At 40.0% G+C, this 13684-nt stretch overlaps 1 protein-coding gene and 1 pseudogene across 6 annotated transcripts in view; one reads left to right on the forward strand and one right to left on the reverse strand.

Moving 5' to 3' along the window:
• The window catches only part of CYB5B (cytochrome b5 type B), a 37844-nt gene that overhangs the window by 10003 nt on the left and 14157 nt on the right, over positions 1–13684 (reverse strand). For 3 of the 6 annotated variants that reach the window (XR_014140822.1, XR_014140824.1, XR_014140823.1), the window contains exons 2-4: positions 8248–8376; positions 7697–7726; positions 316–426 (exon numbers count right to left, since the gene is read on the reverse strand). Coding sequence is in view for 3 of the 6 variants with exons in the window: in XM_031024513.2 (XP_030880373.1) it covers positions 7697–7726; positions 8248–8376 (159 nt within the window). In the remaining 3 variants the exon portion in view is untranslated. The remainder of the gene's footprint in view (positions 1–315; positions 427–7696; positions 7727–8247; positions 8377–13684) is intronic. The other 3 variants (XM_031024513.2, XM_031024512.2, XM_006730066.3) reach the window with 1 other exon arrangement.
• LOC115939804 (ER membrane protein complex subunit 3 pseudogene) lies at positions 8950–12314 on the forward strand (annotated as a pseudogene).

Here is a 13684-nt window from a genome sequence, read left to right on the forward strand (position 1 = left end):
AAGACACTGACAGCCAAGTAAATGCCAAACTACAGTGACTCCACTTTTAATCAACTATAATGAAAGAGGTGTTTAAGGCACTGCTCTTAGAAGCCAAGTACCTCAGCCAAGTTTGGAAAGAAGCCAAGTACATTATTTTTAATTTAACAAAATTAAAAAGAAAAGGTTTTGTTCACACAAAACCTTCCTTCACCCCCACCCTGCCATTCTTTCTATGCACAGCTCCCCAATTCCCATTTCCACTCCAAAGCTCTGTGCTCAATCTAATGGATGCCTAAGTGAAATTCCTACAGTTTATGATTGACTTTAACTTACCCCTTTGTGTGTTCAGGCATATCTGGCTGGTTATGTCCTTGCCCACATCTTAATTTACATGCAAGATTTTTGGTCAGGAGAACAGGGACTGCTCAATTTTGGCATGGAAGGCTGTAATTGCAATACTATATGATTTCAGTTACAAGAGAGCAGATTAAATCCAGAGTTCTTCTACCAAAAGCCTTACCAAGTAATTAATATGCATGTTTCTGGAATACACTTCTGAACTACTAAACTGTTTTTTTTTAATTTTTAATTTTTAATTTTTATTTTTTTTTTAAAGATTTTATTTATTTATTTGAGACAGAGAGAATGAGAGAGAGAGAGCACATGAAAGGGGGGAGGGTCAGAGGGAGAAGCAGGCTCCCTGCCGAGCAGGGAGCCCGATGTGGGACTTGATCCAGGGACCCCAGGATCATGACCTGAGCCGAAGGCAGTCGCTTAACCAACTGAGCCACCCAGGCGCCCCGAACTACTAAACTGTTTTAAGCCTACTCTGATTTTAGTTCAAAATTAACAGAAATGAACTGTTTGAATAAATTGGTTTCTTAAGTTCGAGGTTCATTAAGGCGTTAATTCCCTCATAAAATAAATAAATAAACACAGACTCTGTAGGGTAAAAGGAAATATTTCCTAATATCTGAGTAGCCTTTTTATTAAGCTGCTCATAACTGAAACTATCTACAGCCTTCAAGTTCAAAGGTAAATCAGTTTCCTCACTTATAAAATGAAAGGTTCAGACCAGATAAACTCTAATTCTAAAGCCATATTTAATTAACTCAACACAATTTTCTGGCCCAAGGGCATTTCAGCAAAATCTACAATAGCAGCCTTCTAAAGGTTAGAAAGAAGGAAACACTATTCTCCCATGTCTGGAAAGACTGAAGGAGCACTACCCACATGTAGATTTTTCTATCTTATACCTGGTATACAGAGATATGCTCTTCTAGATACTATGATTCCAAGAGGCACTGTACCATAAGTATGGACTCTCTCTGATATGGTTAAGAGAATGACAAAGAAATGTAGTAATTGGCAAACATACATGAAAGGATTTAGGGGTCAGTGGGCATGGTTTCACCATGAAAACCATTTCTGAAAAAACGTGGGAAAACACATGCTTAAGGAATAGTGTACTCTGTCAACAGAACATAAACATAGGAAACAATGCACCAGAATTATGATTATGATGCATTAAAGTATATAGATAGGGCATTTATAAAGTGAACCTTCAGCCTAAACAGTTTAGACTTTCAGAGATTTAAATAGAAGAGAAACCTACCGCAAGTGTATAAGGACCTTTTTTTTTAATGAGCTTATGTTTTATTTCCTAAATTAGATGCTTGCTATTCCAAGAGGATTCCAAGCATTTAAAATTGGAAAAAGTGGATTTTTAGCCACATGACACCTTCAGTGCAGCTCATGAGTATTTGGGTGGTCCGATAGTTTCTGCAGCTTTTTATTTAGAACACTGTGGTTTCTATGTGGCCAGTAACTTATGAAAAAACAACTTTGGAACTTTTGGTTTCAAACACCATTGGAAAGGATTTTCCCCCCATAATACAATGGACTTTATAGCATGAACTGTCACAATATGAATTTCAGTATTAATTTCTTAAAATCTAAAAAGTTTGATTATTAAAATACATGATTTCAACATTTTATAGTCCCAACTATGACATGGCCACGTGCGGATCTTTTTTTTTTTTTAAAGATTTTATTTATTTGTCAGAGAGAGAGAGAGACAGAGCACAAGCAGGGGGAGAGGCAGAGGCAGAGGCAGAGGGAGAAGCAGGCTCCCCACTGAGCAAGGAGCCCGATGTGGGACTCGATCCCAGGACCCCGGGACTATGACCCAAGCCGAAGGCAGCCGCTTAACTCACTGTGCCACCCCGGCGTCCCCCATGTGCGGATCTTGAGGACAGCCTTCTCAAGAAGCTCCAGTGTATTAATAATTACTGTCTTGTAAAGTATGTATCATCCCTAGAGTCAGCCCAGTCAAGTAAAAAATATCTCCCTGCATGTAAGGACAAAATTCAAAGATGAAAAACACCCTTTAAGACAAATTTCTGTATGACTCTCTCGAGAACCCACTGTGATAACATATATAAGATATCACTGAAGAAAAAATTTCAACATTCACAGAGTAATTTCTACTGGGACCAAAGAAGTGAAAAATTTGTTCTAACACTGGAGGACTAATTTGAAAAAGATGTTACCTTATCCTTCTAACACCTTCTTATGCAAAACTACACACTATTTCTAAATAAAGCATTATGAGAAGACAGTAATCCTTGAGATGCCTCAGCAATGGATATTTTGTTTTACAAGATGGATTTTGCCATTACATTCTATGCTTTATTTCAAAATAGTATGTTTCAAAAAAGAAATGTTAGACAAAATCAGGAACAATGAATCAACCATGCAAAATTATTTGGTAAAGAGCAATCACCGCTCAGCTAAAGGGCACCTGCATAACCATTCCAAACATTAATGAACTAGGTTTTATGTATGACAGGAATATTAAACAATTCTTTGAAGGAAATTTTTGGTATGATGCAACTAAGTAACTACATTACATAATTATAAACAATGTATTCTTTTTAGTTTCTCTCCCATAAAAGAGAAGGTAAACTGATTATTATGTATGTGTTCTAAAAACTATTATATAACAAAAGTGAGTAGCATCAGGAAGAAAAATATGTATCTGCTTTTAAATGCAACTTATAGATTGCTTCTAACATACATGGAATTTACTTGATTTCAAAAGTTAACTCTTAACTTAAAAAATGAAGTTTAAATAACACGTTAAGCCTTTATGGAGACAATCTTATTTGTTTTTATTTATTTATTTAAAAAGATTTTTATTTATTTACTTGAGAGAGAGAACAAGAGAGAAAAAGAGCACGAGGGGGGAGGCAGAGGGAACAGGAGAAGCAGACTCCCCACTGAGAAGGGAGCCGATGCAGGTCTCAATCCCAGGACCCTGGGACCACAACTCGAGCTGAAGGCAGACGCTCAATTGCTCAACCAACTGAGCCACCCAGGCGCCCCACAATCTTATTTGTTTTTTGGGGTTTTTTTTTTGTTTTTTTAAAAGATTTTATTTATTTATTTGACAGAGAGAGAGAGACAGCGAGAGAGGGAACACAAGCAGGGGGAGTGGGAGAGGGAGAAGCAGACTTCCCACTGAGCAGGGAGCCCGAAGCGGGGCTCGATCCCAGGACCCCGGGATCATGACCTGAGCTGAAGGCAGACGTTTAACAACTGAGCCACCCAGGCACCCCTCTTATTTGTTTTTAAAAAACACATCAAATCCTGTTACGTACGGCAAATGCCATCTCATCAAAATTCTTGTCTATGGGATACTGTTAAACAACAATCACTAACTGCACTGTATGTTAAATAACTAGAATTTAAATAAAAATTTTAAAAGAAAAAGTGGGTTTCTTGTAGGAAAAAAAATCACTAAGATAAAAATTTTAAGTAAAAAGAAACAAGGTATAGAACAGTATGTGGTTTTTTTTTAAGGAAGGGATGTTGGTCTGCTTATCAACTGATTGATCAATGGATCGATCTGTCTGTCCACCCATTTATATTTATGAATGCATAGAATCTCTTGGGAAGAGAAAACAAGAAAATGATAGCTGGCTACCTCTGAGGAAGGAGAACTGGGAGACTGAGAGTTGGAGATGGAAAGGAGTCATTTTATATATATGTAAAATATATATATAAATATATATTATTTATGTATTATATACAATTAACATAATTATACATAAAGGATAAGTTTATTTATATATAAAACGTATATATAAAAGTACACTTTTTTGCACTATTTCAATTTTTTGCCATGTACATCGTGTACTACCCATTCAAAAATTTAAATGGGAAAATGGTCAGGTTACTGAGTCTACTCATTGTAATGATACTTGGAGCCGCTGAACTGTCACCTAGATAGTATCTGCTGAATAAACGAATGAAATGGTAGTGACTACTTCTGCCAGGTTAGCATGTGTATGTACCTAATCTCCTCAACTGCCGGCAGCTCAAATAACGAACCCACAAGTGGACGCATCATCCAAAGAGAAACATCATGGACCACAAATGTGTCTAGCTTACTCGCTCTACAGTAGACAGGCAGGCAAAATGACACAGAAAACACCAAGTGTTTCTTTTTTTTTTTTTTAACTTTTTAAAAATATTTTATTTGACAGAGAGAGAGATAGTGAGAGCAGGGGGAGTGGGAGAGGGAGAAGCAGACTTCCCACGGAGCAGGGAGCCCGATGCGGGGCTCGATCCCAGGACCCTGGGATCATGACCTGAGCTGAAGGCAGACGCTTAACGACTGAGCCACCCAGGCGCCCCAACACCAAGTGTTTCTAAGTTGAGTTTCCATAATCCAAAGCAGACCAAAAAAATGTTCACTCAAGTAGGAATAGAAGACTAATGGCTCTCAGCATGGGGACTATTCCAGGGAGGAAGAGATTCACAGAGACAAAAAGTTTGTAATTCTAATCCATTATCTACGACTGAAGCAGGTGAGAAAAACATCTGCTGCCAGATCTGTAGTTTCTAAGCTTTTGCATTTTAGTTTTGTATATTTCAGGGCCTTGGACCTCAGACATTATCAATCTAACAAGAAAACAATGGTGACCATCAATTATTTACCTCTGTTGTAGCAAAAGGAGTGGGGAAGGTAGTTGCCAAAAAACTGGGGAAAGGTTTCTGATTTCTACTCTGGAATAGCACATTCTCAGTGGCTTTTTTTTTAAATTTTGCTGGGGGCGGGGCGGGGGGGGAGTAGTTTCAGGCAGGGAAGAGATGGGAAGCTGTGGGGGGAGGAGAGAAGTGGAGAAATGAAGGAAGGGAAAAGAAAGAGAAGGGAAATGAAAACTCCGTCCCCTGAGGCAGAAGTCACCTCTTAATTAGGCTTAAAAAAGAAAAAAAATCACTTCTTTGTAGAGGTTTAGGAACCTGTAACCAGAAGAAAGTATTTTTTTTTTTTTTAAGATTTTATTTATTTATTTGACAGAGAGAGACACAGCGAGAGAGGGAACACAAGCAGGGGGAGTGGGAGAGGGAGAAGCAGGCTTCCTGCCGAGCAGGGAGCCTGATGCGGGGCTCCATCCCAGGACCCTGAGATCATGACCTGAGCCGAAGGTAGATGCTTAATGACTGAGCCACCCAGGCGCCCCCAAAAGAAAGTATTAATGAGGGGCGCCTGGGTGGCTCAGTTGGTTAAGCGACTGCCTTCGGCTCAGGTCATGATCCTGGAGTCCCGGGATCGAGTCCCGTATCGGGCTCCCTGCTCAGCAGGGGGCCTGCTTCTCCCTCTGACCCTCCCCCTCTCATGTGCTGTCTCTCTCATTCTCTCTGTCTCAAATAAATAAATAAAATCTTTAATAAATAAATAAATAAATAAATAAAAAAGAAAGTATTAATGAAATGAATTTTACATCCTTTACTCCATGGTGAGTGAAGAAAAATTAAGAAAGGAGACATCTACATCCTAGATACAGAAGTGCCTATTTAAAATCGTTGTAAGAAATAAACCTGAGGGACCAGGACTTTCTTCCTGGAACCGAAATCAGGTTGGACTATAGCTCTGTGAAAACCTATGTAGATGGCCTTGAAATTTTTGCCAAAGATTTTCCTTGCCTGATCTGCCTAAAATACAGCAGCATGACTGGGAACACTCTATAACCTACTCTCCACTTAATGGAGACTGTCCTTTGGGTACAACAGACATAGGGAAAACAGCTTTGAATATACTGCCTTTAGCCACTGTTTATACCAGGCAGGGGCCAAACTACATTTGGAAAGTTCTAAATTAATACAGAATTCAGTGAGTTGAAAGGGTTTCTTTTTCTGTATTTCTTACAAAAAGTCCAAGGCTCAGCAGATTTAATTTAGCTGAGACATCTCTAACTCATTCTTTGGCCTATCCCAGGTAGACCGTGCTTCATGCAGAAGAGAATTAAAGTTCCCCAAGTTTTCAAATGGAAAGATGGGCACATCATTTAGCAAAAAGCCTGGTGCTTGGCTACCTGGGTTACTTCAAATGCAAATTCCCAAGTCCCACCTCCAAAGACTATGAATCAGTAGTAGTGGAAGCAGGAAATAGACACTTCAGAAACATGCCCAGGGATTCCAACACAGGTGGTCCAAGGGACAGAATCTGAAAAACACCGCTCTCCATTCCCAAGAATGGTCCTCACCACATACTGAATCACCAAGGAAGAAAAATAGCAACAAGAAGCAATTTGTAGACTTTTAAACAATTATAATTCCCAAAATATTTTCCATTGTTTTAGTAAAGGCGTGTGAAAGTGGGTTATGGCTCCTAGATACAACGTGTATCTCTGGCACAAATGGGAATATCCCTTGAATTAAATGTTTACTTTAACCAAGACCAATGTCTTCTAGACAGGTCCAATATATTCAGCAAGGCCACGCACAGCTCAAACTTGACCTTCATTACATGTGCCAGGAGGGGGAAGACAGACCAACCAACAGTGCTCCGGAAGCATTTAAAAGAACCATTTCACCCCCCTTCATAAACAATTCAACAATTCAGAATAGTAGAGTGTAGCAAGACGGAAGAGTTAATTTCCACAAACACTCTGGATTGCACAGCAACAGGTTGCCGACATTGTCAAGCAATGATGTTCTGGTAGCAACTGAACTGCTGTCCCTTTAAGTGAAAGGGTAACCTGATAGCTGTCTGAAGGAGGAAGTCAAGAAAAAGCCTGAAGTAATAAGGGAAATGAAGAGCCCCGCTTGTGGGAAGCTAAAAGGCTTTCATATTTTATGCCTGGTATGTTATGCAGTGCACATTAAGTTTTTCAAATATTTACTCTTTCATTTTTGCTGTATCACTGAGTAAATGAAATGAGTATAGGCCTATGTGAGCCTATACGATAAAAGGATTAAATCTGGGTAACAGGGACAGAAAGGCCCATTCCAGTCAATTACTTCAATCTGTAACTCCTCAGACTTTTAAGCTAAAATCAATTTCCCAATGATTTTTTCCAACACAGAATTGTTATCACCTGTACTATTTAATGTAAGAATAAGAAATACTTTTCTACACTGAACCCATAAACTAATTTCTTTCAAAACCATACTGGCTTTAGAATTTCCTTTTTTTTTTTTTTTAAAGCAAATAGAAGCATGAACAAAATGTTTCCTACTGTTTAAGACTCAGCTATTCTTTTTTCCTGAGATGGCACTCAGTCCAAATTCCTGAAAAAAACAGGATTTTTGCTTGGGGGGAAAAGTAAACACTTCTCTTGTTAATTTTTATAAAAGCCGTTCTATTTGAGTAAATAGAAATATAAACACTTGAAACACATAAGAGAAAGAGATGACTTCTTACCTTGCTACCACTTTCAGGTTTAAGGTCATTCTGTTAAAAAAGGAAAACAAATAATATTTTAAGTCATATCCAAATGAATTCTCACCCTGGGCACTATGTGCTTGTTCTAACCTTAGACCATGAGAATACATTCTGGTAATAGAGAATTCTCTGAGAGACATCAAGGTCTGTAGAAAGGCAGATGCTCTCCCTGCCCCAACTCTGGGCCTATCAGGGTCCCTTGTTAGAACGTCCACAGTTACCACCTTTAGCAAGGAATTTCCAAGAACCACCAAATCATTCTTTTAGGTAGAGATGTAATTGCATTACAAAAATCAATTAAAAAAAAAATTCCAAAATCACTTCCCTTAACTTTTCAGATAACTACCGGTGTTGCTTCACATACAAGAAGCTGTATCTCGGCACAGCGGGCAAAAGGATTTGGGAGAATATGTAGCCTGATGGCTGGGTTCAATGAGTTTCCGTTTTAATGATTCATTCCCCCTCCTTGTGTTCTGTGGCTGTTCAGCAGCTTCGTCTCTGTAAGCACTCCTAGCTCAGCTCGTTCTTACCGGATGCACATCACCAATATAGTACTGCTTTAGCATTTCTCTGGCATCAGCGGAGTGGCCGACATCTTCAAAGCTCTCACTTGCATCTGCACCAGCTTGTTCCAGCAGAACCTCTTCTCCCCCAGGATGCTACAAAGAAAAGATATTTGCTGAACATTGGGCCCGCGGAAATGAAAACTAATTTATGTTACTTTCCCCTCTTCTGCTTTTTTTTTCCTTCCTTAACGGGAGTCGTGGGACGAATCGCCACTGTATGTCAGCTGATGGGATGCACTGGGAAGAACACAACATAACTGGTGATACTTGCACCAAAAGTGTATAATACTGGCCTAACTGGGGAGAAATCTAGGACCACAGCAAATTGAGAGAGAGTCTACAAAACGACCGGCCTGTGATCACCAAAAACATCAAGGTCACAAAAGCTACAGAAAGCCTAAGAGCAGTTCCAGACTGAAGGCGGCTAGCAAGACAGCGCAACTAGAACAACGTGTGCTCCCGGCTTAACTCTTTTTGCCAACATTATCCAGACGGCCGCAGAAACCCAAATGGAGACTCTGGTCAAGGAGTATATGCAATTCTTTATTCTATTCTTGCAACTCTTCTGTACGTCTGAAATGGTTTCAAGATAAAAAGTCCAATCAGTGGTACCAAAATGACTCCCTCTATACCTAGGAAGTAGATCCTGTCTATGACTGACGAGCTATGTGTCCCTGGACAAGGTACTAAGAAACAGAGAGGTCTTTGCTTTCTTGTTTATAAAATGGAGATAACAGGAGCACCTATCTTAACTACTATTGTATCAAATGACATAAAGATACGAAATACTTTGTAGAGGTGTAGTTTATATAATAGGCTACCATCTGTGACTTTAAAAAGCAGATACATATATGTGTGTGTATATATATACATGCATAAAATCTCTCTGAAAACAATGAAAAGAACCTGGGGGCTGGGAGAAAAGGTAGAAGGAAGATTTTTCACTGCAGACCCTTTTGAAATTGTTTTACCAAATAAAGTACCACCTGTTGAGAAAATAAAATATTTAAAAATTACATTTAGCACAGTCCCTGACTTAAATATTCAATAAACATTTACTTACAATGAGCAAATTTAGAATTTACATTACATGACATATCTAAATCTGTATTTTTAAAATATCAGTGATGCTTTTAAGTAGTTTTTATTATAACAACCTTTTAAGCAGGAATAATATTATCATCCTTATTTTAGTTGGTTTTATTTCTTTATTGGGAGGGGGGAACAACTGGGGGAAGAGGCAAAGGGGGAAGGAGAGGGAAAGGGAGAGAGCATCTGAAGCAGACGCCCTGCTAAGCCCAAATGGGGGGGTTCGATCTCAACAACTAAGAGACCACAACCTGAGCTGAAACCAAGAGTCAGAAGCTTAACCGACTGAGCCACCGAGGCACCCCCATCCTTTTTTTTTTTTTAAGATTTTATTTGTTTATTTGTCAGAGAGAGAGAGAGAGCACAAGCAGGGGGAACAGGAGGCAGAGGGAGAAGCAGACTCCCCGCTGAGCAAGGAGCCCAATGTGGGACTTTATCCCAGGACCCTGAGATCATGACCTGAGCAGAAGGTCAACGCTTAACTGACTGAGCCAACCAGGTGCCCCCATCCTTATTTTAAAGATGAATTCAACTGAAGCCCAAGAACTCTTAACTGTAATCTCGCAAAGTCACTTGCCTATGAGCTCCCCAGGACAAGGATAAGTTCTCTATTTCTCACCTAAAAGGTCTCTGTCCAGTGAGTGTATCTCCCATTCCAGTACTTAAGCAGGCTGTTTTCAAGCAAGAGTAAGATAGCCATCACTCATCTGTCATTACAACTGAGCTCTCTCAGCTGCGGTGAGCCATTTGCTTTGGAATTGTGTCCAATGTGCTCTGTAAGATTTTATTTATTTATTTGAGATAGAAAAGGGGAGAGAGAGAACACAAGTGGTGGGGAGGGGCAGAGAGAGGGAGAAACAGGCTCCCTGCTGAGCAAGGAGCCCCATCTGGGGCTTGATCCCAGGACCCTGAGATCACGATCTGAGCTGAAGGCAGGCACCCAACCAACTGAGCCACCCAGGCGCCCCCCCCATTGTGCTCTATATACCTCAACTATGGAAGACAGTTTTTCCTTATGATACATCCCAACTATTATGTTGCCTTTCAGAGCAAAAGGATAATAAAATCTCTTAGCAGCATGAGATTATTTCAGGAAATGGCTGAATTTATGACTTCCTGCACGGCTCTATCTATAGCTACAAAGTATTTTCATTTTCACCACTCTCTCACCACTTATAAATAAATAAGAAAGTGCAACACTTGGGGTTCATGGGGGCTCTGGTGGTGATCTCAGAGTGGTGAGATCAAGCTCCCTGTCGCCCCATGCTGGCCATGGAGCCTGCTTTAGATTCTCTCTCCCTCTTCTTCTGCCCCTTTCCCCCACCACCACATGTGTGCGCGCACACCCACGTGCTCTCTAAAAAAAAAAAAAATGCCACTCTTAAACAATTATATAATATATATCCATTGTTTTTACTGTATATTCAATCATTTCAACCATTATGCTATAATTTTTATTGAGTACTTATTTGATAGAGTAGGCAGTGATAAATAAGTTTTTGTGTTTTTATAAAAATGAATTCATACGGTATACACTATCTTATAGCTTGATTTTTTTTTCACTGAGGCAAGGAAGGTTGGAGTGGTCAAAAAAAACCTAGGTTTAGTACCTCTCACTTCAATATGTGGTTTTAATACAGATGGTTTAAAACAAGCAAGAGTTCAGGGAATCTTGATGACTGTTTTAGAACTCTATAAACTTCAGAAACTATTTAAAATCAAATGGCAGGGGCACCTTGGGTGGCTCAGTTGGTTGAGCATCCAACTCTTTCGGCTCAGGTCATGGTCTCGGGGTCATGAGTTCGAGCCCTGTGTGAGTGAGGAGTCTGCTTGAGATTCTCTCCCTCTGTCCCCACCCCCCACCCAGCGCTTGCTCTTTCTCTCAAATAAATTTTAAAAAAATAATAAAATAAAATAAAATGGCAGCCCAGCTGAAGGCAGCACACTAGGCCTGAGGCCACAGCACAGCCAGGGCCAGCTCTGGGAGAAGGTAATGCCCAGGCTTAGGGCCTGGCCTGCAATCCTGACTAGGCTGGCTCTCAATAAATTAAGATGGTGCGAAGGGCGCCTGGCTGGCTCAGTCAGTAGAGCATGTAACTCTGCAATAGGGTTGCACGCTGGGTGTGGAGATTACATAAAAATAAAATCTTTAGGGGTGCATGGACTGCTCCATCAGTTACGTGCCTGACTCTTTAATTGCAGCTCAGGTCATGATCTCAGGGCTGTGGGATCGAGCCCCAAGTCTGGATCCACGCTGAGCATGGAGCTTGCTTAAGATTCTCCCTCCCTCTCCCTCTGTCCCTCCACACCTCTCTCTCTAAAAAAATATAATAAAATAAAATCTTAAAAGAAAAAAAAAAGATGGCAGGGGTTGCAGCTCGACTCCAATGTGAGCCTCTGGGTGTTCCTGCCCATGTTTATCATCACCCTCTCTGTGGGCATGATCCACCATCCTGCTGCAGAGTGACAGAAACTCACCCAGGAGCAAGTATTTGACAGATGAAGTCCTAATACAAAGCAGAGTCCTCCGGAAAACACCCCAAAGGATGGATTTTTCAAAAAACTAAAGGGAAAACACTACTACCTTCTCTTACGACTGATATCATTATGCTCACAGACATGGTGAAAGGGAATTTAACAAATGTCCTCCCAATTATTCTTACTCGTGAATGGGTAACATGACATGCTCAGGCTTTGTTACAACCAAAGTCTTATTTCCAATGACCCTGTTTTAAGCCTATGCCATAGCAAGGAATTCAACTATTCGCATTAGCTGCATCTGGGTAAATGCTACATCCTGGTACTTCTATGTATTTGGGATTCAGAGCATTTATTCTCTCATTCTGGGCCAAAATAAAGCCAATAAGCAGTCAAGAATTATCCAAGCAGGGGTGCCTGAGTGGCTCAGTCGGTTGAGCGTCTGCCTTCGGCTCAGCTCATGATCCCAGAGTCCAGGGATTGAGCCCCGAATCGGGCTCTCAATCTCCCTTCCCTCTCTCCCTCTGCTGCTCCCCCTGCTTGTGCTCTCTCTCTGTCAAGTAAATAAATGAAATCTAAAAAACAAACAAACAAAAAAACAATCCAGGCAAAGATGACTGGAGCAGCCATGGCCATGCCCACAGAGAGCAACAAAGCTTTCAAGGCAAAGTGGAAAGTTCTAGACCTAACAGATTGCCAGTGGGCACTTGATGTCAAAGAAGAGCTCATGGCCAAAGATCTCCACTCTGAAGGCATGTTCAAAAAAGAATTGTAGACCTCTATTAATTAAAGCAGGGATTAGCTCTGTTGGGAACAAACAGAGTAGCCCTTAACCTTGTAAGCTGTTTGAGCTGGGGCCTCTCAGAATAAAAAGGAGAACACGTGAGCCCGTGGACGTGCAACAAGGATCATTCTTGTCTGAGCCAGGTTCCCTTATGTTTGAAACTGGAGGAAATGATTGTGCTCGGGGTGACTTACAGGGAAAGAACTATTTTTAAAATGTTTAAAAATTCCCTTCTGGTGACAACAGAAATGAAGGCAGAGAAAGGGGAAACTCAAGCTAGTGATAATATATATATGAAAATTTAGCAAAAATTCAATCTTTGGAAGAAACATTGCCAATTATAATAATTATCATGTACAATTAGCCTGACATCTAAACCACAGTAAACTCCTGTTTTCCTGGGATTCAAATACCCTGAATTTTTACATCTAATTTACGTGCTCGTATTTTAGTAACTTCCTTTACAAAAGTAGTAATTTTTATTAATGAAAATTCACTATGTATAAGCAAAACAAATATCATTGTATTGTTCATTTTGAGCCTACAGAATGATATAAAGAACAAATGTATCAAAACTTTATTCAAATAAATTATTTTTCGGAGTGAATACTCAGGGCCAAGGAAGACTTAACAAACCTTCTATGTCTCTTAAAACTGTCCAGGGAAAACTGGTGACCCTAAGACACTGCGGAATTCTCAAGCACCTTAAGGAATGATCACCTATAGGTTTTTTCATGTGCAGTTCAAAATACATCAAATCAGCTGAAAAAAATCAATGGCTCTGTACTGTACTACTGTGACTCGACTGAACTAAAGACCCAGTTAGTCTGGATAAGAGTTTACATATCATTTTAAGAAGGTAGAGTTGGCAAGTGCCGGAAGATACACAGAGAAAAGTTGCCCAGGAATAACTGGATTAAATGTCCTAGGGAAGTGGCAAGGTGCCATTTCTGTATCAAGAGGTAAATGTAATCTGCATGTTGAGTACTGTAATCAAAAGTGAATGACTCTTGACTCTACAAATTAAAGCACCTTGTTTTCTCTTTAAAA

The sequence above is a fragment of the Leptonychotes weddellii genome, chromosome 16 (genome assembly GCF_054177405.1).
Source record: "Leptonychotes weddellii isolate Sample4059 chromosome 16, ASM5417740v2, whole genome shotgun sequence".
NCBI classification, from domain to species: Eukaryota; Metazoa; Chordata; class Mammalia; order Carnivora; family Phocidae; genus Leptonychotes; species Leptonychotes weddellii.